Below are 25220 nucleotides of genomic sequence, written 5' to 3' on the forward strand. Positions count from 1 at the left end.
TGGCAGAGTGTTGAGTGATGTATGAAGTCTACGCCACGAGAGGAGGGTGGTGAAAGACAGATCAAACATTTTGAAGAGAAATTCTACAATTCAGAGGGCTTTAAATCTATGGTGTGGATCCGCCTTAAGGTGCAGGCAGTGCTGATACTGGGCTTTTATCAGGGCAATCTGTGCTACTAATAATATTTATAATACAGTGGTGCCTTGGGTTAAGAACTTAATTCATTCTGGAGGTCCATTCTTAACCTGAAACTGTTCTTCACCTGAGGTACCACTTTAGCTGCCGCCGCCACGCAATTTCTGTTCTCATCCTGAAGCAAAGTTTTTAACTCGAGGTACTATTTCTGGGTTAGCGGAGTCTGTAACCTGAAGCATCTGTAACCCGAGGTAGCACTGTAATAATTTATTATTTGTCTGCCGTCCATCTGACTGGGTTGACCCAACCACTCTGGGCGGCTTCCCCAAAAATTATAAAACCACAGTAAAACATCAAACATTAAAAACTTCCCTATACAGGGCTGCCTTCAGACACCTTCTAAAAGTCATATAGTTGTTTATCTCCTTGACATCTGATGGGAGGGCATTCCACAGGGCGGGCACCACTACCAAGAAGGCCCTCTGCCTGGTTCCCTGGAACCTTTTCACAACGAGGGAATGACCAGAAGGCCCTCATAGCTGGACCTCAGTGTCTGGGCTGGATGATGGGGGCGGAGTCGCTCCCTCAGGTATACAAGGCCAAGGCCATTTAGGGCTTTGAAGGTCAGCACCAACACTGTGGTGCTCGGAATCGTGCTGGGAACCAATGTAGATCTTTTAGGACCAGGGCTATATGGTCCCAGTGACTACTTCCAGTCACCAGTTTGGATTAATTGTAGTTTCCGAGTCTTCTTCTTCTTCTTTGTTACATTTCTATACCACCATTATCTCAAGGTGTGGTGTACAGTGGTACCTCAGGTTAAGAACTTAATTCGTTCTGGAGGTCCGTTCTTAACCTTAAACTGTTCTTAACCTGAGGTACCACTTTAGCTAATGGGGCCTCCCGCTGCCACCGCGCTGCCGCGGCCACGCAATTTCTGTTCTCATCCTGAAGCAAAGTTCTTAACCCGAGGTACTATTTCTGGGTTAGCGGAGTCTGTAACCTGAAGCATCTGTAACCCGAGTGTGATGGGACGATGAGCTGCTTGTGCGTAAAATACAAGTCCCTCAGAGTTTGATCAAGCTTGCAAACCTCTGTCTGTAACGGAGCCTCTTAAACATGGCTCCGTCAGTCGCTAGCAGATTCCGACAGTGGTTGCTTTCGGAATCGTTTCCAACATAAAAGCTCCTTAATGGAAACACGTCTTCTGGACTCTCTGCGTGACAGTTTCCGGCAAGGAGTGGGTGTCCCTACAGGAGGTCCTGAAACCTCCCCACTGTTTTCGCTGGAGGTGTCTCTGAGCCATCCCTCCAGCTCCCTTTCCCTCAGCTCACCTCCTCTCCCCCTACTGGTTCCCTCTTCAGCTGCTGAGTCTCTCCCAACCTGTGTGAGCCCTTTCACCTCCCTTCCTTCCGAGGGCAGTTCCCTGACACCGAGGTACCACTGAACATGGTTCTCCTCCCCATATCACCCTCACAGCAATCCTGTGAGGTAGGTTAAGCTAAGAGAGGGTGACTGCCCCAAGGTCACCCAGTGAGCCTCATGGCTGAGTGGGGATTCGAACCCTGCTCTCCTAGGTCCTAGTCCAACACTCTAACCATTACACCACACTGGCTCTCGCCTTCAAGGGTAGCCCCACAGCATTGCAGTAGTCCAAGTGGGAGATAACCAGAGCATGCACCACTCTGGCCAGACAGGGCGCAGGCAGGCAAGCAGGGTCTCAGCCGGCACACCAGATGCAACTTTATTCTTGTTGCTGAATAATAATAATAATAATTTATTATTTATACCCCAGCCACTCTGGGCGGCTTCCAAAAAAATATTAAAATACTGTAATGCATCAAACATTAAAAGCTTCCCTAAACAGGGCTGCCTTCAGGTATCTTCTAAAAGTCTGGTAGTTGTTCTTCTCTTTGACATCTGGTGGGAGGGTGTTCCATAGGACGGGTGCCACTACTGAGAAGGCCCTCTGCCTGGTTCCCTGTAACTTGGCTTCTCGCAGCGAGGGAACCGCCAGAAGGCCCTCGGTGCTGGACCTCAGTGTCCGGGTAGAGCGATGGGGGTGGAGACGCTCCTTCAGATATACTGGACCGAGGCCGTGTTCTGATGTATTTTAATTATTTTCTCCTCCCGATTTTCCATTCCACATCACCACCTCCACAACGGCCATTCAGGATTCTGTGGCCACTGAGCATGCACAATCCTCATTAATCTCTTTCTGCTCCCCTCCAATATTAAGATATATATTTTTTGTACTTCTGCAAGCATTGCAGTTCCCCAAAGGCTGCTGCCGCGGTGTGTTTGTGTGTGATGCCTTTTTTGCCCCGTAAGCAACGGCACTCACACTCTGAGCACTGGAAATAAAGGGGTTGATTCTTACATAGGAAGAATCCACTGTGGCCCCAAATGCCAGCTAGCTGCCCAAGAGCTTCGCTGTTTCATTGGGGGTCATGCAGGATATCTTTCCTAGTGGATTGGGCCCTGTGGGCCCTGTGCGCCCCTGTGAAACCTCTGCCAGAAGTTGCTAATTGCATTTACCTATTTAAGGGAGATTAATCACATTTTAATCTATCAGGAGGACAAGCATAAACACTGCCTGGGAACCGTTCCAGTCACTTCAGAGCTTTACCGCGGCCATTTTTTTTAGCTTATCAAAGAAAAGATAACAGTTGCAGAGCTTATGCCAGCACTCGAAGCTTCCAAGAAAGATAATGGATCCGAAAAAAGGGGGAAATGTGAAAAGATTTAAATGGTATCATTCTCTAGTTCATCATCCAGACTCCCCTTCGCAACAGTTCTCCTGCGTCTTTTGAGCCAAAAGACTTATTTCTTTGATCTCGAGAAGTAATTTTTTCCACGGCTTATTTGTTTTCCACCCACAGCAAAGTTATTGCTTCGTCTCCTTGCAGCAGAGGCTAGGAATGAAGAGATCGGTGTAGATAAAAGAAGGGCGAAGTATTTGTACCCAGATTAATTCTCCAAGTTTTTCATTAGAGGATCTAAAGGAGGGGAGGGCCTGTAGTTGGGGAGGGGGCCATAGCTTGGTGGTGGAGGCCACAACTCGCATGCAGAAGGGATTTGCGTCCATTCCTGATATCCCCAGCTGAAGGATAGCAGCTACCTGAAGCCCTAGGTTAGCTGATTCTGGTCAGAGTGGACAATAATGAGGACCAAACAAGACTAAGAAAAAATTGCAGGCATGGGTGTCCCAAGCTTACTTATATGTAAGGAAGTAACACTTCATCGGAACAGAATAATGGCACAGTGGTACCTCGGGTTACAGACGCTTCAGGTTACAGACTCTGCTAACCCAGAAATAGTACCTCAGGTTAAGAACTTTGCTTCAGGATGAGAACAGAAATCATGCTGCAGCGGCAGCGGGAGGCCCGATTGGCTAAAGTGGTGCTTCAGGTTAAGAACAGTTTCGGGTTAAGAACAGACCTCCAGAACGAATTAAGTTCTTAACCCGAGGTTCCACTGTACAGACTCTGAAAGAGCTGAATACCATTCAGGAGCTTTTTCAAGGTGAAGGGTTTGAGGGAATAAGTCCTGTTTAGGAGCAAGGGCCCAATGTTCATGAGCAAAAACGATCAACAAGGATTTCAAGTGTGCACGGACCCGCAAAGCTGCTCCAACAAGTTTCCCCGCCTACCCACCAAGGAGGTGCAGAGAAGGTCTGACTACTCGTAAGTCTGTCTGTCCACTCCTGTTTTGAAGGCAGGCGCTATGTCCACCGCAGCCTTTTTCACACTTGGAACATGTTCAGAGGAGGGCGACCAAGATGATCAAGAGTCTGGAAACCAAGCCTCATGAGGAACGGTTGAAGAAGTTGAGTATATTTAGCCTGGAAAAGAGGAGACTGAGAGGAGAAATGATAGCTATCTTCAAATATCTGAAGGGCTGTCACATGGAAGATGGAGTAAGCTAGATGTCTCCTGATCTGGAGGGTAGACCCGAACCAATGGCCTTAAGTTACAAGCAAGGAGATTCTGACTAAACATTCAGGAGAACTTTCTGACAATAAGAGCTGTTAGGCAGTGGAACGGACTCCCTCTGGAGGTGGTGAACTCTCCTTCTTTGGAGGTTTTTAAGCAGAAGTTGGGTGGCCACCTGTCATGGATGCTTTAGCTGAGATTCCAGCATTGTAGGGAGTTGGACCCGATTACCCTCATGCTCCCATCCAACTCAATTCTATGATTCTACGATTGCCACAAGGGCAGTGGCTCAGGAGAATGGGAACATCCTGGGGGAAGAGAACAGAGGAGGTTCTCTCTCTGCCTAATGGTAGGTGTCAGGTGTGCGTGCAGGAGCCAAGCCCTGTGACCAATAGGACTCTGCAGGACTGGGGCCTTCCTAAGTTTGTTCTGAAGAGGCACGGTGCGGCCTCACAGGTGAGGCTGATTGGCAACTCACATCACCTGGTGGTAAGAGCCGGGAAGGGATGCAAGGTCAGCATTTTCCCTTTGGCTCTTTGCCACAGCAACACGTTCCCTGCCTTGCTGCGTTTGACTCCTTGACTCCTTGCTTCTTGATCCGTGGACCCCTGACTTTGTGACTCCTTGCTTCTTGATCCTCGGACCCCTGACTTCGTGACTCCTTGCTTTCTTGATCCTCGGACCCCTGACTTCATGACTTCTTGCTTCTTGATCCTCGGACCCCTGACTTTGTGACTCCTTGCTTCTTGATCCTCAGACCCCTGACTTCATGACTCCTTGCTTCTTGATCCTCGGACCCCTGACTTCATGACTCCTTGCTTCCTAACTCCCAGCTCTCTGACCCTTGGACTCTTGGCTTTCTGACTCCTGGCCTCCCATTCCTGTTCCCACCCCACCATCTTGCCCCCGGTCCCAATGTCCCCAGCTGGGACTTCGATTGCCCGTGAACCGGACCATGACAGTAGGGCTGGCCTTGCAACCAAGCTTGACAAGGGACGTAGAGCACCAATGCCCAGTGGTAGGGCTGGCCCTGCAACAAAGGTTACAGGGGACAGAAAGCAGCAATGGCCCAGGAGGGAAGACACTGTGTCCTGCCTTCTGTATGTCCTATGATCTCACCACCATTACCTGGGCCTGAAAGGCAGCTTCAGTTAATCAGGAAATGCTGGCTTGTGAGAGAGATGGAAACTATTTTATGTCCCCCTCTCCCCCACCCCACCCCACAGCACACACACTTCTGCTTGTCTGCAGCTTTATTATGAAAGATAGCCTTATCATTTGGCATAATTCAGCCTGGTTTCTATCTGCCCCTTCCTCCAGTCTCCCATCCTTGACTTCTCAGTAAGGAACACCCACCCCCCGAATTCTCCACAAGTATTTTCAGCAAGAATTCGCAGCAACGCTTATCAGCAAATCCCTCCCGAGTTTTCTACAAGTGGTCGGCTTTGCAGGCGAGACTCCGAGGAAAGAGGGCCAGAGCTGCCAGAATGACTGACGTTGTCCTTCATATAGCCATGGAGGGTGCAGCAGCTGTAGTTTGTATCTGTAGAAAAAGAAAGGGCAGGCAATGCAGTGGTACCTCGGGGGTTACAGACACTTCAGGTTACAGACTCCACTAACCCAGAGATAGTACCTCGGGTTAAGAACTTTGCTTCAGGGTGTGAACAGAAATCGTGCTCCGGTGGCACGGCAGCAGCAGGAGGCCCTATTAGCTAAGGTGGTGCTTCAGGTTAAGAACAGTTTCAGGTTAAGAACAGACCTCCGGAACGAATTAAGTACTTAACCCGAGGTACCACTGTACAATGAAAGGGATGGCGTACCTTCCTTGTGAAGAAGGACTGCATAGTTTGAGCTGCGTTGACCTAAGGAAAAAGATGAGTTATGGAGGGGGAGGATTAGGGATGCGGGAGGCAAACCTTCCTAATTTGCAGTTTCCAAAATGCTACATGAACTGAAACACAACCACACTTTGAAATATGCACGTCTCTGAATTTTGCAATGCCATTCTCTAGCCAAGCGAAGTGTACAAAAATGCACATACTGGGGGGGGGGGAGTACATACGTTCATGAAAATAGCTCACCAGTATGCATTACATTGGGACGGGGGGGCACTGTGGTCAAAACCACTGAGCCTAGGGCTTGCCAATCAGAAGGTCAGCGGTTCAAATCCCCATGACGGGGTGAGCTCCTGTTGCTTGGTCCCTGCTCCTGCCCACCTAGCAGTTCGAAAGCACGTCAATGTGCAAGTAGATAAATAGGTACCACTCCAGCGGGAAGGTAAACAGCTTTTCCATGCGCTGCTCTGGTTTTGCCAGAAGCGGCTTAGTCATGATGGCCGCATGACCTGGAAAAACTATCTGCGGACAAACGCCAGCTCCCTCGGCCAGTAAAGCGAGATGAGCACCGCAACCCCAGAGTTGTTCACGACTGGACTTAACTGTCAGGGGTCCTTTACCTTTGTGCATTACATTTGGAGGAAATGCGTAAAAAAATGTGAATTTTAGGAGAAATTAGCACTTAAATGCTGGTGAATTTTCTCTTTCACTTGTAATATCGGGATTTGAAGATTTTTTTTAATGCTGGTTTATAGCAGGTAGAATGGTTGGATTTTAAGGAATGAATATTATATGTAGCTGCAGGACACAGAGCCAGAACTCCTTTTTCTCTTTTTTATCTTTCTGTAGTTTTTTCCCCTTTCTCTTCCTTTCAGGTCTCTCCCTTCCTTGTTTTTTATTTTTCTGACTTTGTTCTCTTTTAGACCCAAGTGGCTGTCTTATCTTAGTATATTATAAAAAGATACTTTGTAATTGGTATGTATTTTTTCATATATCTATGAATATGTATCAATAAACAATTTAATAAAAAATGTGGATAAATTTTCATGAGGATCAAAATTTAAAAAAATCTCAAACTGATCTGGAATACGGACTTAAAGCTGGAAATGCGAGGAACTAAGGAAAACCACAAAGGACACGTTTTTCCATCCCTAGACATGACAGTGCAGCCATCTCTAACCTGGTGTGCCCCAAATGTTGTTGGGTTCCAGCTCAGATCGGCCCCAGCCAACATGGCCACTTTGTCCTGGGATGGTGGAGAGTTGTGTTCCTCAAACATTTTGAGGGCTACAGGTTTCCCACCTGTGGTTTATAGCACAGGCCATCATCAGCTGCCCAGTGAACACTTTTGGCAGCCAACAGTTGGGGGAAACAGGTGATCCAAGATGACAAAGATGGCCGCCAACTAGGATGGACTTGATGAACCTAGAACGTTGGTTCCCAAAGTGGATGGTACCACCCCTTGGGGGAATTACCTAGCAGGGTGCTAGGAGGTGAGAGGACAGCAGAGGGGTGCTGGAGAGGTAAATAAGAATCAGACTTTGAATAGCTGGTATCATTGGATGAAGTTCATCAATTTTGTTGAATCAATTAAACTAAACAGTTTTACACTCATACCTCGGGTTGCAAACGCTGCGGGTTACGTCTTTTCAGGTTGCGTCCCGCGGTGACCCGGAAGTACTGGAAAGGGTTACTTTCAGGTTTTGACACTCGCGCATGCAAAGATGCGCAAAATGACATCATGCGCATGCGCAGAAGCGGCAAATTGTGAGCCGCGTGTGCGCAGACGCATAGTTGTGGGTTGCGTTCCTTTCAGGTTGTGAACGGGGCTCCGGAATGGATCCTGTTCGCAACCAGAGGTACCACTGTAATTGGATTTTGAATAAAGGTGCAGTGAATTGTTACTTCTTTGAATTGTGTTGTATTCTCTTCCTTAGTGGGTCATGCAAACCTCTATTCTGAATAATGCTCTTTATAGGGTAGAGTAGGGGGTGCTGAGGATGAGTTTGTGGCACCAAGGGGCTGTGACCCAAAAAGGATGGGCAGCAGAAAACTACACATTCACGCTATGTGCATAATTCGTTTTGGGGGGAGGCTTCCTTTGAAGACAGTCCCTAAAGTGCAGTTGGTGCAGAATTCAGTGTCCAGGCTGTTATTTGGGAGGAGACTGGTAGTACTCCTTTGGTGCCCTCTCCTTGAACCTGGGCGAGAGACAGACTTGGGCAGCAGTGAATGATCAAGTGAGAAAGAGGCAGGAGAAAAGATTTACTCAAAGAAGGGATTCTTGAGAAGGAGGAGGAGGAGGAGAAAAAGAAAAAGGCAGATAAGCTCAGACTAAGGAAGAAAGGGAAAGGAGAAGCAGCTAGTGGCAAAGTGATATTTAATTAAAAAGAATAGTCTGGGAGCTTGGAAACACAAGTTTAATAAATATATAAATTTATGAGGAACGGCTAAGGGAGCTGGGCATGTTTAGCCTGGAGAAGAGGAGGTTAAGGGGTGATATGATAGCCATGTTCAAATATATAAAAGGATGTCATATAGAGGAGGGAGAAAGGTTGTTTTCTGCTGCCCCAGAGAAGCGGACACGGAGCAATGGATCCAAACTACAAGAAAGAAGATTCCACTTAAACATTAGGAAGAACTTCCTGACAGTAAGAGCTGTTCGACAGTGGAATTTGCTGCCAAGGAGTGTGGTGGAGTCTCCTACTTTGGAGGTCTTTAAGCAGAGGCTTGACAACCATATGTCAGGAGTGCTCTGATGGTGTTTCCTGCTTGGCAGGGGGTTGGACTCGATGGCCCTTGTGGTCTCTTCCAACTCTATGATTCTATGATTCTATGATTCTATGAAATATAAATAAACAAATGAAAGCACGGAAAGCAAAATGAGGTGTTCAGGCAATTGGCCCATATAACTGTAGCTTCCTGGGACCATTATTCTATATTCTGTGTGTAGCATAATGGTTATATTAGCCTTGAAGCAAACACCTGTCCAGGGATTTGTTGACTTGCGTGACCCTGAGTGAAACTTTCACCTCTTCTCCCCTCGCAGTTCATAAAGTTTGGTCATTTGTTCCCGCCGCCTAATTACTGAAACCTGATCGATTGGAATAATCATATATTGCCACAAGCGGCATAATTTGCATATATTATTTGGTTCCTTGAGAGCTCGAAGGGTTTGACTTGGCTTGTCAATGAAAGTTGCTTTTTTCTCCTTTAATGAATGGCTTGTCTCTGTCTGGGCTGTTGCCGCACCTCAATCTCTTCAACACTTATTGAAATGTCACCATGTGAATTTGCCTTCAGAGGTTATTAATCATGGGTTAACAAGTAGCTGTCACATGAAACCATGCAACTGAAAGCATTAAATTATACCACAGAAACTATTATAAGGTTCTTTTTTTTTTAAGAGGGGGGGGGGAACCCCCACAAGAACTCCGCTTTCATAATAATGTTTTTGTAGCTATCTTCCCATCCATCAATGCTGCTTGTTAATCGAGAATTTTCCTTCAGACCCTTGAGGTGGAACTATGTATTTGGGACTTCAAGGGAACTCAAAGCCAAATATGACTCTTTTCAGTACCTTGAAGGGAAATTGTTTGCCAATTGCAAATTAATTTCAGCGAGGAAGCCGGTGGCAAAGAGAGAGTGTTACGGCTGCGAGAAAGGCAACTATCATTATCTTTCAGAGTGGGTGGCAGTTCCTCAGGTTTAAAGGAGACTCTGGGCTACGTGAACCAATTAGCGCAAGTAAATTTAATTGGCAGGATGTTTCTGAAAAACTTGAGGGTGGGAATTGCTGAGGAATGGTAATAGTTGCAGAAGGGAAAGAAAGACAAATTGCATAGCGTAGGCTTGTCCATTAACGCAAGTGGAGCACTGCCCCACCAGTGTCAGTCTGCCACCCCACATTTGCCTGCCTACTTATGTATATCCCAGACACCTTCATTTTTAAGAATCCAAACAGAACTTTGTAACACGTGGAGGAACGTTGCACAAGTCATATCTTGTGCGCTGTTAGTGGGATGGCATTTGACTAAGTTTTATTCATGGTAGACCCGATGAAATTTCTGGAAGATTGTGGCCTAAGCATTTGCCAGTGAATTTATTGGAGAAGCGATGTGAGCACAATTTATTTAGTTCTCCACCCCTTCCTTTTTTCTTGAGGGAGGACAGAGTGTAGACTCATCCTCAATGAGTTATTACCGTTTTGTAAAAGACTGAACCATATGCTGGCTTGCGTGGCGAGTTCCTGCCTCCCCCCTCAGAAATAGAAATAAAGACATGAGACACAAGAATTCGAGTTAATGGGTCAAATTAGGCCACAACTTTATTGATTACAGGAATTGAGCGGTATTGGCTTAGGCATTGGTCCTAACAGTTAACCGGCTTCAGCCAGCCCGCTGGCTGGAAGACCGGTGAGGGTTAACCACCAGTAGGGGGAGTCCTGCTGAGGCACGTAAAGTAGAAGCTCCCCCCGGAATTACCGCTCGGGGGCGTGCCGTGGGCCCACACCTCCATAGGCTTAGGACAAGGCCACGCCCCCTGGAATCCTTTACCGGGTTACCCTTTGATTTGGGGGGAGGTGATGGCGCTTCCTCCCCCCTTCATCTGCATAACAAAAGACCTTACCCCTACCAATGCCTAACCACCAATACCGTGGAGTTGTGATGGATTGCTACGAGGTAGGCGAAAACCAAGTGGCTGGGCCAAATGGAAAAATTCCTACCAGGCCCCTTGACGGCGACCGGCTGAAGCCCATAGCATCGTCGTAGAGCCTAACCTAACGGATGGGCGGGCAGGGAAAACCTGGCTGGCTGCAGCGAGGAAAGAGGGAGACCCTCGGCCGCGCCAGACCTAAATGTGCGAGGCCACGCCCCCTGGGCCAGCTGATTGGCTGGCCCAGGGATGACACGTCAGAGGATTCCCTGGCATTGCGGGGGCTGAAGCCAGCCCCCGCGAGCGTGGGGGAGTGGCGTGAAGCCCGCAACCCCACCTCCTCTCTAGCTCGGAAGTGGCTTTGCGGAAGAGGTGCAGGGCCTATTCAATCAGAGCTATTCTGCCTGGCTTTCAATTTGAACTTAGCCTGATCTTTTATTCCCCTTCCTTCCTTCCCCCCTCCCCTTTTTATGAAGATTACCCGCTCTGGGATCCCACAGCTAATTCTCCCCTGGTCTCCTCACTGGCCCAAACAGGACTAATTCAGCCAGCTAGCCCTGGTGATCATCTAATGTTTATTGGAAGGATTTTCCCCCTAAATTGATTTTTGAATTCTGAGTTTACTGTTATTTACGCTGGAGAAATGCTCCAAAGATACATGAGGAGGAGTTCTGGTTTTGGAACTGTGGTAAACTCATGGGCAGATATGCTGTAGAAAAATTACTGCGCTGAGCGAGGGATGTGGAATAGATGACCCCAACATCCCTTCCTGCTCTCTGTTTTTATGATTCCAGCATCCTTCAGGTTATAAGCAATGTGTTTGGAACAATGGTGTGCATTATCTTAACCGCTTGAGGTTGATGCTAGACTAAACTGAAAGCAAATTCTCCCTCCCCTTCATTCCAATGGGTGTTGTGAAGGACAGAAAGATAAATATAAAGAGAAAATATTATTATGGTGGAAGCGGAAAACATTAAAGAGAATTTTGTGTTCCCTTTCAGGTTTTTTTTTATTCTTTAGCTCAAAGGGAAATGGCTGTGAAAAATCCAAACAAGTTTCTACAGTATAAAGTACCTCTTTCCCCTCATCCCTCCATCCCTGGTTCCCCATGGTCCATCAAATTCACTACAAGCCTCTCCTTTTCTCTCGTTTTTCTTCCCCTCTGAGAGAGATCAATAGCGTGAACGCACGTCCTTTGATGTCCCCGTGGTCAAAGCAGTGCTGCAGGATAGAGAGAGATCTGTGCTCCCCTCAGGAAGGAAAGACTCACTTATGGGAACTGTGTTCGCACACAGAGGCAAAAGCATACAAATTGTGCAGACATACGTCTGTGCAATGGCATGGAAGCAAAAGTTGTCCTGGTTTAATGTTTGGGAGTTGTGTGGGAGCATGTCAGAGACTTAAGTCAAAATACCAATTCTTTATTTGTGTTGCAGTGCATTTCACCTGGACAAACTAGTAGGTACATGCTATATAGGGCAAAATATAAGTCCCATCAGCCTCAGGCTGCCTGCAGCCTGTCCGCTGCTCCCAGAGCTGGGGGGGGGGGATCATATTTTTTCCCTTGATTTCCCCCTCTGAAAACTAGGCGTGCCCTATGGTCAGGTGCACCCTATGGAGCGAAAAATACTGTACTTTTACTTGCTCTGTGTGATTTATTCCCAACACCTGCTCCTGACACCTAGTGCATTCTATTTTGGACTACAACTCCCATCAGCTCTAGCTTAGTCATGGCTGGCTGGGGCTGATGGGAGTTGTAGTCCAATAGATCTGCAGCACACCAGGTTCGGGAAGTCTGCCTTAGGCTACTGAATTGAGAGCAAGGAAGCATCTTAATCTATACGGTGTTCAGGGAAATACCGTATTTTTTGTCCTATAGGACGCACTTTTCCCCCTCCAAAAATGAAGGGGAAATGTGTGTGCGTCCTATGGGGCGAATGCAGGCTTTCGCTGAAGCCTGGAGAGCGAGAGGGGTCAGTGTGCACCGACCCCTCTCACTCTCCAGGCTTCAGGAAGCTATCCGCAAGGCTTGCGGCCAGCAGCCTGCAGCCCAAAGCACGGGGCGCGCTCTGGAGCGCACCTCGGGCTTCGGGCAGATTTCTGCAAGCCTTGTGAGCCCGGCGGGAGTTCCCGCCGGGCTCGCAAGGCTTGTGGATAGCAGCCTGTTCTGGGGGCTGGGGTTGGGGAAGCTTGGGCTTCCCCTGCCCCAGCCCCGTAACTGGGGGGGGGGGATAAATTTTTATTTATTTCCCCCCCAAAAAACTAGGTGCGCCCTATGGGCCAGTGCACCCTATAGGGCGAAAAATACGGTAGTTGTATGCATACAGGAAGAACCACATGGCTTCTCCCAGCAAGACATTGCCCAAACTGAGGAAGCTGGCACCAAGCTTTTCTACTTTCTGGTAGCTCCTGATTGACCCTCTTCTGTCACTTGATTTCCCAGGCCAGGACTTGTCAGGGCTGTTATGAATCTCCTGGCTAGAAATGTCTGTAGGTTCTCCCCTGCAGCCAGCAAGCCCTTGTGGCAAAGGGAGCCAGTGTTTGATCTCAGTGGCTCCTGTTTCCAAGCCCTACAGGATCGGGCTAGGAGCACAGGGCAAGGCTGAGCCTAATATTAAGCACTCCCAACACTTTTTGATTACTGCACATTAAACATGCTCCTAGATTTCTCCCATTGGAACCAGTGTGGCTTAAAGATGTGCTAACTTTGGGTTGCATGCTGGGTTATGGTATCTCCCAAAGGTCTTTGCTTTGTTCATTCATTGCCAATCTATTGCTGTTGGAATTTGAGCTCCTTGATTCTCTTCGGTTCCTTTGGGGTGCCAGGTCTGGGTTGCAGAATCCCAATATCTTTTCATTCACTTGTAGTGGAAGTTTTGGAAACGGACGGAAAGGTTAACTTCCAGCAGGAAACCTGGCAGCAAGCTATGCATGGTACTTCGAAGGCAGCAGCTTGATTGCATTGCTTTCAAGACAGCCATCATTTCCCATATAATTTTCTGAATCACCGTAATGAGGAATAATTTGGCTTCCAGGATCCCTTCCATTGTCCCTGCATTGTGCACAAAAGACTTCTTGTAAAACTTTCTGAAACTCCTTTGGTTCAGGGGAAGGTCATGAGCAACTTGTTGATGGGTTGCTGGCAAAGTAGGAGGGGGTCTGAGTCCACCTCTCCCTGCTGTGAACTCCATCCTCTCTAGGCTGATAGGTGGCTGGAGGTGGACAACATGCCCAGTGCTTTTCTGAAAACATGGTCAGTGTGGAGACCTGGTGGCGCTGCAGGTTCGGGCATGTGGAGAATGCCAGCAGCAGAAACCCCAAATGGCCCTCTCTCACTTCTGGCTCTCAGTGGTAAAAATACAAAAAGAGTGATCATTGACCTTCTAAGTGTGGTGAAAATGGGTTGAGCACACATTAATCGTATTTCATTTTTAAATTTGGTTTTACAAATTCATTCACACAAATAATGTTACTTCAAATATTAGAATTTCACACAAGATTCTTCTCAATTCTAGAACTCCCCTCCTCCCCTCCGTGGGTTCTTTAAATAACTTTTTCAACTGCATATTATAAGTCCATCTAATTAACAGTACTCCATTGTACTCCAAAATCTACGTATCATTGCAGGAGTAATTTAAAGCCTGCCAAAGTGTTTTACAGCATCTTAAAAAGCAGAGACATCACCTTGCCAACAAAGGTCCATATAGTTAAAGCTATGGTTTTCCCAATAGTGATGTATGGAAGTGAGAGCTGGGCCATAAAGAAGGCTGATCGCCGAAGAATTGATGCTTTTGAATTATGGTGCTGGAGGAGACTCTTGAGAGTCCCATGGACTTCAAGAAGATCAAACCTCTCCATTCTTAAGGAAATCAGCCCTGAGTGATCACTGGAAGGACAGATCCTGAAGCTGAGGCTCCAATGCTTTGGCCACCTCATGAGAAGAGAAGACTTCCTGGAAAAGACCCTGATGTTGGGAAAGATGGAGGGCACAAGGAGAAGGGGACGACAGAGGACGAGATGGTTGGATAGTGTTCTCGAAGCTACGAATATGAGTCTGACCAAACTGCAGGAGGCAGTGGAAGACAGGAGTGCCTGGCGTGCTCTGGTCTATGGGGTCACGAAGAGTCAGACACGACTAAACGGCTAAACAACAACAACAACAAAAGTGTTTGAGTGTTTACAGTGGTCTTTCAAATATAATATATATTTGTCCCATTCTCTGTTGAAGTTTTTTTTTTAAAAAAAACTTTATTCCAAAACCGAAAAAGAATTGCAAACATCCAATTCAAAATCCATATTTGTTTTGTAACATAAGCCTATTACGGTACATAGTTGACTAGATTAAAATATACCTGTGAGGGTTTGATTAGCTGCTTGTGCGTGAAAACGTGCTCCCTCAGAGTTTGTGCGACCCCACAAACCTCCGTGTGTGACGGAGCTCCTCAGACATGTCTGCTCTAGTCACTAGTAGAGTCCGACAGTGGCTGTCTGCGGAAGCGTTTCCAGCAAAGAAGTTCCTTAACGGAAACGCGTCTCCTGGACTCACGGCGTGACAGTTTCCGGCGAGGTGTGGGTCTCCCTATGGGAGGCTCCGATACCTCCCCACTGTTCTCGCTGGAAGCTTCCCTGAGCCCTCCCTCCTGCTCGCATTCCCTCAGAGACCCACTCCTCCCCCTGCTGGTCCCTGCTTCAGCAGTTGAGTCTCTTTCATCCTGCCTGAGTCCCTCCACCACCTGATGCTCTGATGGCAGTTCCCTGACATCCACCTCCCCTCCAGGGCCCCCCTCACCCCCTCCCAATTCCTCCCCCCCGGGAGGTGAAGGGCTAAAACCCCGAAACGAATCTTCCTCATCTTCTGACGTCTCGAACAATTCTCTCCATCGATCGTCGTCCTGGCCAGCTGAATCCTCCTCCTCTTCAGAATCTGGGAACCCCTCCAACTCCTCTTCCTCGTCGGTGGTGGCAAAGTATTCCCTTCGGAACCTCGCTACAGGCTGAGGTTTACGTGGGAACCTCTGATGAAAAGTCTCTATTAAAACCTCGTCATTGACATCCTCTGCCCTAACCCAGGTGTTTTCCGACTCCGGTTCCCCTTCCCACATTACCAAATACTCTACTTGATCTCCCTTCCACCTGGAATCGAGGATCTCCGCTACATGGTAGCTGTGTTCCTTCTCCTCCATTGCTGGTCCCCTAGTGACCCTCCCCTCACTGTCTCCTCTATACGGTGACAGCAACGACCTGTGAAAAACTGGGTGCAGCTTCATGTGGTTCGGTAACCGGAGCCTGAAAGCCACTGGATTGACCTGCTGTATGACTTCAAACGGACCCAGCCTTTTGGGTCTTAATTTCTTACAACCTCCTTTGAATGGCAACCCTTGGGTTGACAGCCACACCTGGTCCCCCACCCTGATGCTTTCACCTTCCCTTCTGTTTTTGTCTGCCTGCCTCTTATATTCCTCCTTAGCCCTGTTTAAGTTGAGTTGGAGCTGGCGATGGATCGCTTCCATTTCTTCCACGAACTGTTCTGCAGCTGGAACGCTCCAGTTCTCCCCCTCCCCCCCTGGGAAGGCTCTGGGATGGCACCCGTGATTAGCCAAAAAGGGGCTCATCCCCGTGGACACGTTCTCTGCATTGTTGTAGGCAAATTCTGCCAACGCCAGCTTCTCCACCCAATCATTCTCTCTGTCATTAACATAACACCTCAAATATTGTTGGAGAACCCCATTTGCTCTTTCCGCCTGCCCGTTGGTTTCAGGATGACGGGCCGTCGAGAAATTAACCTCTACATGCAGTAAGCTCATAAGCTTCCTCCAGAACCTGGAAGTAAATTGTTTCCCTCGGTCTGAAACCACCCTCAAGGGGGCGCCATGCAACCTAAACACATTCTCTACAAACAATTTGGCGGTTTCTTCTGCTGTAACCGCATGTGAGCAGGCTATGAAGTGGGCCATTTTAGTTAACAGGTCTACTACAACCATGATGGCTGTTTTCCCTCTAGACCTTGGCAGATCAGTCATGAAATCTATTGCCACTGCTTCCCACGGTCTCTCCGGTGTGGGCAGTGGTTCTAATAAACCAGCCGGCGCCTGCCTCTCCCCCTTGGCTCTTTGGCATTGTTCACACCCTCTCACATACTCCCGCACATCTTCCCTGACCTTGGGCCACCAAAATTCCCTGGTAACCAGCCACATGGTTTTGTGTTGCCCAAAGTGCCCTGCTGTGGGGCTATCATGCAGCTGCTTGAGTACCTTCTCCCTCAATTCCCCTTCAGGTATATATAACGCTCCCTTATAATACAATGCCCCATTTCTCTCCTCAAAACCACCGGATTTGTCTTCCTCCCCTCTGAGATCCCTGAGTTTCCCCTGGGCGTATGCATCCTGCACCGTACCCTCTACCAATTCCCTTTGCCCCACCAAAGTCGCCCCACACACCCAGCGGTCCTCTGGAATGATATGGGTTTCTTCGGGTGCTCCCTCCCCCTCCAAATATTCAGGTTTGCGTGAGAGAGTGTCCGCCCTAACATTCTCTGGGCCTGGCACATAACAAATCTCAAAGTTAAATTTGGAGAACTCTTGGGCCCATCTCAACTGCCTTTGGTTGAGCACTCGCGCCGTTCTCCAGTACTCTAGATTTTTATGGTCCGTGCACACTTGCACTTTATGTTGTGCACCAACTAGCAGATGCCTCCATCTCCGGAACGCCTCATGAATAGCAAGCAGTTCTCGGTCGTACACCGTGTAGTTCCTCTCGGATTTGTTCAGCTTTCGCGAGAAGAAGGCACACGGACGCCACTCTGACTCCTCCTTCCCCGGCTGTAGAAGAAGCACCGCCCCTATGGCTCTGTCAGATGCGTCTGTTTCAACCCTTAGCTTCTTTCGTAAATCCACATGCAGAAGTTGTTCTTCAGAGGCGAAGGCCCTTTTCAGTTCCTCAAACGCTCGCTCCGCCTCCGCCGTCCATACAAACTTCTTTTTACTGCTGAGACAGTCAGTGATGGGCGCCGTCAGATGGGCGAAGTTGCGGATGAACTTACGATAAAAGTTTCCAAACCCTAGGAACCTCTGCACATCCTTCTTGGTTTTGGGTGTTTTCCATTCCAGCACTGCCTGTACCTTGCCGGGATCCATGGCCAATCCCTTGTCTGACAGGCGGTACCCCAGGAATTCCACCTCCTCGGTATGGAACCGACACTTCTCCAGTTTGACCCACAGCCTGTTGGCTTGCAGTCTGCTCAACACTTCTCTGACGTCTCTCACATGTTGCTCCTCATTCTCAGAATACACCAACACATCATCTAGAAAGGCAACGCAATTCTTGTAGAGCAAAGGGCCCAGCACGTGATTCATAAAAGATTGAAAACACGCGGAGCCTGCTTGTAATCCAAATGGCATAACGAGGTATTCAAACGCCCCCAAAGGGGTAAACATGGTGGTTTTCCATTCATCCCCTTTCCTTATGCGTATCAGGTTGTACGCCCCCCTTAGATCCAGCTTTGTGAAAATCTTTCCCTTCCTCACCCTGGTCAAAATATCATCAATTCTGGGCATAGGGAACGCCACCGGTTCAGTCACTGCATTTAGCCGCCTAAAATCACATACAAGTCTCGGCTTGTCCGCATTTTTTTTGTCCACAAAGAACACTGGGCTCCCCCCTGCTGCTTTGGACTCTCTGATGAAGCCTCTCTTCAGGTTCTTGTCAATGAACCCTCGCAACTCCTGCATTTCCCTGTCTGACATGGCATACAACTTGCCCACGGGAAGCTGTGCTCCAGGGAGTAAATTGATCTGACAATCAAAGGGTCTATGAGGTGGTAGTTGGTCAGCTTCCTTCTCGCTGAACACGTCGCTGAGATCTGCATACTGTGGTGGTACCTTCACCTTCCCCATTACTTCAGTCCCTGCTAGGGTGGCTTGGGCCCCTGCTGAACCCTTCTCCCCTTTGCAGTGTTCTAGGCAATGTGCTGAACCAAAGGACACCACTCTTTGATGCCAGCCAACTAGCGGATCATGTAGAGCTAGCCAGCTCATTCCCAAAATAATGGGAGCGCCTCCCAGGGTGGCCACATTAAACGCTATCAGTTCTGTGTGCCTTGCCACCCTCATTATCATTGGGACAGTCTGCAAGCGGACTCCTCCTCCCAACAACTCCCTGCCATCAATCGTGGTCACCTGCAGGGGGTTGCTTAAAGGGATGGTCTGTATCTGGTGTTCAGCAGCAAACTCCTTGCTCATAAAATTGCAGGAGCTGCCTGAGTCCAATAGCGCCTTTATTTTTAGGGGGTGCCCATTCTGCAGCTCTAGCGACACTTCAATCACTAGAGCAGGTCGAGGAGCTTCTGGCACGGGCACTTTCACTGCTCTTTGGCCTGGCTGCAGTGCCCCAATTGTGGCAACCAGGCGTTGGCTTTTACCTGCTCCGCTCCCCCTTCTTCTCCCCCCTCAACAGCTCCCACCATCCCTTGCCATTCCTTCCTCTGGGGGCAGACTCTGGCAAAGTGGCCTGGCTGTTGGCAGAGATAACATTTCCGGGGGCCCTTTCCCTCCTTCTTAGCCCCCTCGCTGGTTTTTGAAAATGCGCGCGCGCGCGCTGTTCCGATTTCCATCGGCTCTGCCGGCGGGAAAGCTGGCTCAGGAATGTCTGGAATGCGGAACTCCTTCCAACGTTCCCCTCTCCCTTCCCGCCTCTCCAAGGCTCTTGCCTCCTGCCGCGCTCCTATGGTCAGCGCAGATTTGGTCAGCTGATCCATAGACTCCGCCCTGGGGCTCCGTGCCAGCTCGTCTTTCACCCCCGAAGAAAGACCTTCTTCAAATAGCATTTGAACGGGTGCCGCCGATAAATCCCAACTCAGTCTGTGAATCAGCATGGTAAACTCAGTCCAATATTCACGGACAGATCGACTTCCCTGCTTACAAGCCATTAGCTGTCTGCGCACCACCCCTTCCTCAATATCGCTGGAAAACATGATATCCATTGCACGAAAGAACTTCATTGTGTCCTTTAGTATGTCATTGTGCGTTGCCATTAGGGGTCGAACCCAGTCTCTAGCCCCTTTCTCAAGATGCCCAATTACAAAAGCAACTCGCGATTCCTCATCAGGGAACTCATCAAACTGCACATTAAGGGCATATTGCATCTCTGTCCTAAAAGCATGGTAGTCCTTGGGGTCCCCCCCAAATTTCTGCACCAATCCTGGTACCTTTCTGGGGAATTGAGTGGCTCTCCCCTTCTTGTCTGCATCCTGAGCCCTTCTCTCCTCCAGCCTCGCCGTCTGCAGCGCCAATTGAACCTCCAACGCTCGGTATCTATCTTCCAAGCTTGGACCAGCTCCAGCCCCTGCTCCTCCGGTTCCGGTTGGTTCACTCATGATGCTTTCTCTTGCACAGGCAGCGTACAAAGACTGTCGGACTGCTGTGAGGGTTTGATTAGCTGCTTGTGCGTGAAAACGTGCTCCCTCAGAGTTTGTGCGACCCCACAAACCTCCGTGTGTGACGGAGCTCCTCAGACATGTCTGCTCTAGTCACTAGTAGAGTCCGACAGTGGCTGTCTGCGGAAGCGTTTCCAGCAAAGAAGTTCCTTAACGGAAACGCGTCTCCTGGACTCACGGCGTGACAGTTTCCGGCGAGGTGTGGGTCTCCCTATGGGAGGCTCCGATACCTCCCCACTGTTCTCGCTGGAAGCTTCCCTGAGCCCTCCCTCCTGCTCGCATTCCCTCAGAGACCCACTCCTCCCCCTGCTGGTCCCTGCTTCAGCAGTTGAGTCTCTTTCATCCTGCCTGAGTCCCTCCACCACCTGATGCTCTGATGGCAGTTCCCTGACAATACCTAATTGCTATAGACTTCCCTTTGCTATATATAAATGCAACACAATTAGAAATATATTAGAAATTTTTATAAATTCCCTATAAATTTTATAAATTTTGATCCTCCTGTTTTCTGATTTTCCCAGTTAATCTTGCCATCTCTGTATAGTCCAGTAATTTCATCCAGCTCTGGGCAAGCATAGAATCATAGAATCATAGAGTTGGAAGAGACCACAAGGGCCATCGAGTCCAACCCCCTGCCAAGCAGGAAACACCATCAGAGCACTCCTGACATATGGTTGTCAAACCTCTGCTTAAAGACCTCCAAAGAAGGAGACTCCACCACACTCCTTGGCAGCAAATTCCACTGTCAAACAGCTCTTACTGTCAGGAAGTTCTTCCTAATGTTTAGGTGGAATCTTCTTTCTTGTAGTTTGGATCCATTGCTCCGTGTCCGCTTCTCTGGAGCAGCAGAAAACAACCTTTCTCCCTCCTCTATGTGACATCCTTTTATATATTTGAACATGGCTATCATATCACCCCTTAACCTCCTCTTCTCCAGGCTAAACATGCCCAGCTCCCTTAGCCGTTCCTCATAAGGCATCGTTTCCAGGCAGCATCCTTGCAGCTGTTGTAGCGTACATAAACAGTCTTTTCAGTTCCACGTTAACCGTATTTCAAGGCATCTTTTCTCAGGACAAGAGAACTTGTGTTCAGGCTGCTTCCTTCGAATGGAGAAGGCCTGTCTATCTTCTCCCTAATAAATCTTACTAGTGGCACCTTCCTTGTGGCACTCTCTTCCTAAAGGGCTCTGTGCCTTTACCCTATCAGATTCTTACCCTCTGAAAACTCCTTCGTTTTAAATGGCATCATCAGCTGATTCGTGTTCCTGGCTGCAGGTACTTAGATGGGCTTTTGCCACTGTTTTTAAATTAGTTTTTAACATTTTAGTGAAGAACGGAAAATCTTCCCACTTTTAAGTTTCTGTTTTATTTATAAAAAAATGTTTATATACATCTAGCCTGTGTAGGAAATGTCTTAAGTGGCCAACAGCAAATATAAACACAAGAAAAATATAAAAGCAGATAACGGTATAAGAAGCTCGCCACTCGCGTGAAACACATCCAGTCTGAAAAGCTGGTTGATACAAGAAAGTCTTTAGACGCTGCCTAAAAATAAAAAAAGAGGGTGCTTGGTGGGTTTCCAATGGATGTGCATTCGACATTGCTGGAGCAGCCATATAGAGTGCTTGATTTCTTGTAGATGGCAAGTGGACCTCATTCACACGTTGGAGAGTTGACAGCATTCCTCCAACAAACCTTAGCAATTAAGCTGGGATATTAAGGTTTAGGTGGACTTTAAGGTATCGTGGACCCAAGTTCTTAAGGGCTTTGCAAATCAATCAGTTCACGCATAATGGCAAGCTATAGTTAAAACAAACCAGGGTTTGTAAGTCAACAGCAAACCATGGCTTCAGATCCTGGTTTGTTGGTAGTAAGCAAACCATGAGAGCCAGCGTGGTGTAGTGGTTAGGAGTGGTGGACTCGTAATCTGGTGAACCAGGTTCGCTTCCCCACTCCTCCACATGCAGCTGCTGGGTGACCTTGGGCTAGTCACACTTCTTTGAAGTCTCTCAGCCTCACTCACCTCACAGAGTGTTTGTTGTGGTAGAGGAAGGGAAAGGAGATTGTGAGCCGCTTTGAGACTCCTTAAGGGGAGTGAAAGGCAGGATATCAAGTCCAAAGTCCTCTTCTTCTTCTTCTTCTAGGTGCTGGGCAGGGTGCACACATAATGCTAAGCCATGGTTTAATAAATCATACTTGATTTAGTATTTAGGAGGCTCAGACTTAGCTTGCTTTGAAGGAAATGTGGTGCCTGAAGGCAGTTTCACCCCTTTATCTCATATCGGAACCAACCCTGGACATTTGCCGTGCTTTCAGAAATAGTTTCCAAGTGACAGAGTGGTTTTGGCAACTGAGCGTCCAGGCAGTCCTCTCAAGCCAAACATTTTCTGTGCTTGTTAGGGAAGGCTGTACAGGAGTCTCCGAGGCAATGAAGCAAGGCACAAGCCTTGGGAGGGGAAGGAAATGTGTTCAACACCTCAGTGCTTGAAAATAAAAGCAGGATGAACATAAGGGAAGCAGGGAAGAGAAGCCACACTGAGTCTGGTAATTGCTGTTAATTGTCTACTTCAACCGTCTGATGCTACTTCTACATTGAACAGGCAATCTGCCTCTTTCTTCTTCCATGTCCATAATGCACAAACAAGTATAGTTATTCAATTAATCAAGTCAATGCATCTTTAATAACTATTTTTTACATGAATATCTACCCCCCCAATCTAATCCACCTCTGCCTCCAGTCTCCACAGAATGATTCTCTCCTTGCTATAAGATAAAGGGACCCCTGACCGTTAGGTCCAGTTATGGACGACTCTGGGGTTGCATGCTCATCTCGCTGTATAGCAGGGGTTGGCAAAGTTTTTGTGGCTTGGGCCGGTTCACAGTCCCGCAGATTCCGTGGTGGGCTGGAGTACATGCAAGCACAAATACTATTTCTGGCACTCCTTCCAGTGAGGAGGAGGGGTGCACAGCTTTCCATTGGCTGTAGGAGCTTCCTGCAGCCAATGGGAAGCCGGCCAGCATTGCGGAAGGCAGTCCCTGCTCTGCTCCATGCCGGTTTAGCATGGCACACGGAAGCCAACCGAGTGGGTGGCAGGGGTCCATGAGCTGGTTAAACAACTCCCCTGGGCCACTTGTGACCCATGAGGCTTAAGGTTGCCGACCCCTGCTCTATAGGCTGAGGGAGCCAGCATTTGTCTGCAGACAGCTTCCGGGTCATGTGGCCAACATGACTAAGCTGCTTCTGGCAAACCAGAGCAGTGCATGGAAACGCTGTTTACCTTCCCGCCGGATCGTTACCTATTTATCTACTTGCACTTTGATGTGTTTTCGAACTGCTAGGTTGGCAGGAGCAGGGACCGAACAACGGGCGCTCACCCCGTCGCGGGGATTCGATCCGCCGACCTTCTGGTCAGCAAGTCCTAGGCTCTGTGGTTTAGACCACAGTGCCACCCACATCCCACTCGCCACCCATGTCCTTGCTACAGCTATCCATAATCATTACATCCCAGATTTTCATCCCTTGGAGAAAAGTATCCATTTAGCTATTAAAACAGGCCAAGATCAACATGGGAGACCAAAGCATTTGGCAGAAGCTTCTGAAACATTGTGACGGTCATAGCCTGATATCCCAGTTGCTAGAACCACAGGAGGGGAAAGTTGCTCTTGTGCTCAGATCCTGTTTACGGTTTTCCTGCAGGCATTTGCTCAGTCACTATGAAAACAGGACGCTGGACCAGGTGAGCCGTTGGCCTGATCCAGCCAGCTCTTCGTACATTCCTATGACTGTGCTGTGCTTTGGGCAGTGGTCTCATAGACTTATCTCACGTTCATGCCAATGTTCTCTTCTCCTTCTGCAGATTGCCACCCTTCGTGTGCACAGTGTGTGGCAGATCTCCAGGACACGGGAAGCATCTGCTTGAAGTGCCAAAACCTCCATCATTTGCTCCTGAGAGAGCGCTGCTTGCCTGAGTGCCCCACGGGATATTACAAGGCTGGCGGAGAGTGTCGAAGTGAGTAGCACCTGAAAAAAATGCCTTCAACCCAGTATACCTGAAGAATCGTCTCCACCCCATCGTTCTGCCCGGGCACTGAGGTCCAGCTCCGAGGGCCTTCTGGCGGTTCCCTCACTGTGAGAAGCCAGGTTACAGGGAACCAGGCAGAGGGCCTTCTCGGTAGTGGCGCCCGCTCTGTGGAACACCCTCCCACCAGATGTCAAAGAGAAAAACAACTACCAGACTTTTAGAAGACATCTGAAGCTAGCCCTGTTTAGGGAAGTTTTTAATGTTTAATAGATTATTGTATTTTAATATCCCGTTGACAGCCACCCAAAGTGGCTGGGGAAACCCAGCCAGATGGGCGGGGTATAAATATTATTATTATTATTATTATTATTATTATTATTATTATTATACCTGGGTTGCCCAGTGAGCTTCATGGCTGAACCAGGATTTGAATCCTGCCTCCTCCGCTCCAAACCCAACACACTTTTCTCCCTGATGCACAGAGTTACAGTAATGCTCTTAATGGCCTGTTTGCAGAGAGGCTGCTTCTCACAGAAGTACGTTTCCACAATGTCTTTCCCCTCCAGAGTGTGACGCTTCGTGTAGAAGTTGCCGAGGCGAGGGGCCTTCCTCTTGCACCTCCTGTGATTCGAACCTTGTTCTCTCTCACATCGGCACGTGCGTCTCGGCCTGCTTTCTCGGGTTCTACAGGGATGAGAACCAGCATTGCAAACGTACGTCCTTCTGCTTCTTGCTTGTATCTAAATTCCTTCCAATAGCACCTTAAAGACCAACTAAGTTAGTTCTTGGTATGAGCTTTCGTGTGCATGCACACTTCTTCAGATATCTGGTATCTGAAGAAGTGTGCATGCACACGAAAGCTCATACCAAGAACTAACTTAGTTGGTCTTTAAGGTGCTATTGGAAGGAATTTTTTTATTTTGACTATGGCAGACCAACACGGCTACCTATCTATTGCTTGTATCTGTTTGTTGCTTAAACAAAGAAAAAATGGAAAGTTGATTTAAATAAACATTGCAGGGGGTTATCAGGCATGGCCAAACTTGGCCCTCCAGCTGTTTTGGGACTACAACTCCCATCATCCCTAGCTAACAGGACCAGTGGTCAGGGATGATGGGCATTGTAGTCCCAATTAAGATGGCGGGCCAAGTTTGGCCATGCCTGGATTAGATAATCCACGGGACCTTTTTCAACTCTAAAATTATAT

At 48.3% G+C, this 25220-nt stretch overlaps 1 protein-coding gene across 2 annotated transcripts in view; it reads left to right on the top strand.

The window, feature by feature from the left end:
- The window catches only part of FRAS1 (Fraser extracellular matrix complex subunit 1), a 388317-nt gene that overhangs the window by 224937 nt on the left and 138160 nt on the right, over positions 1-25220 (top strand). For both annotated transcript variants that reach the window (XM_083520384.1, XM_083520385.1), the window contains exons 20-21: positions 23849-24001; positions 24580-24726. In XM_083520384.1, the coding sequence (XP_083376510.1) occupies positions 23849-24001; positions 24580-24726 (300 nt within the window). The remainder of the gene's footprint in view (positions 1-23848; positions 24002-24579; positions 24727-25220) is intronic.

The sequence above is a fragment of the Podarcis liolepis genome (genome assembly GCF_965112155.1).
Source record: "Podarcis liolepis genome assembly, chromosome: 9".
Lineage (NCBI taxonomy): Eukaryota > Metazoa > Chordata > Lepidosauria > Squamata > Lacertidae > Podarcis > Podarcis liolepis.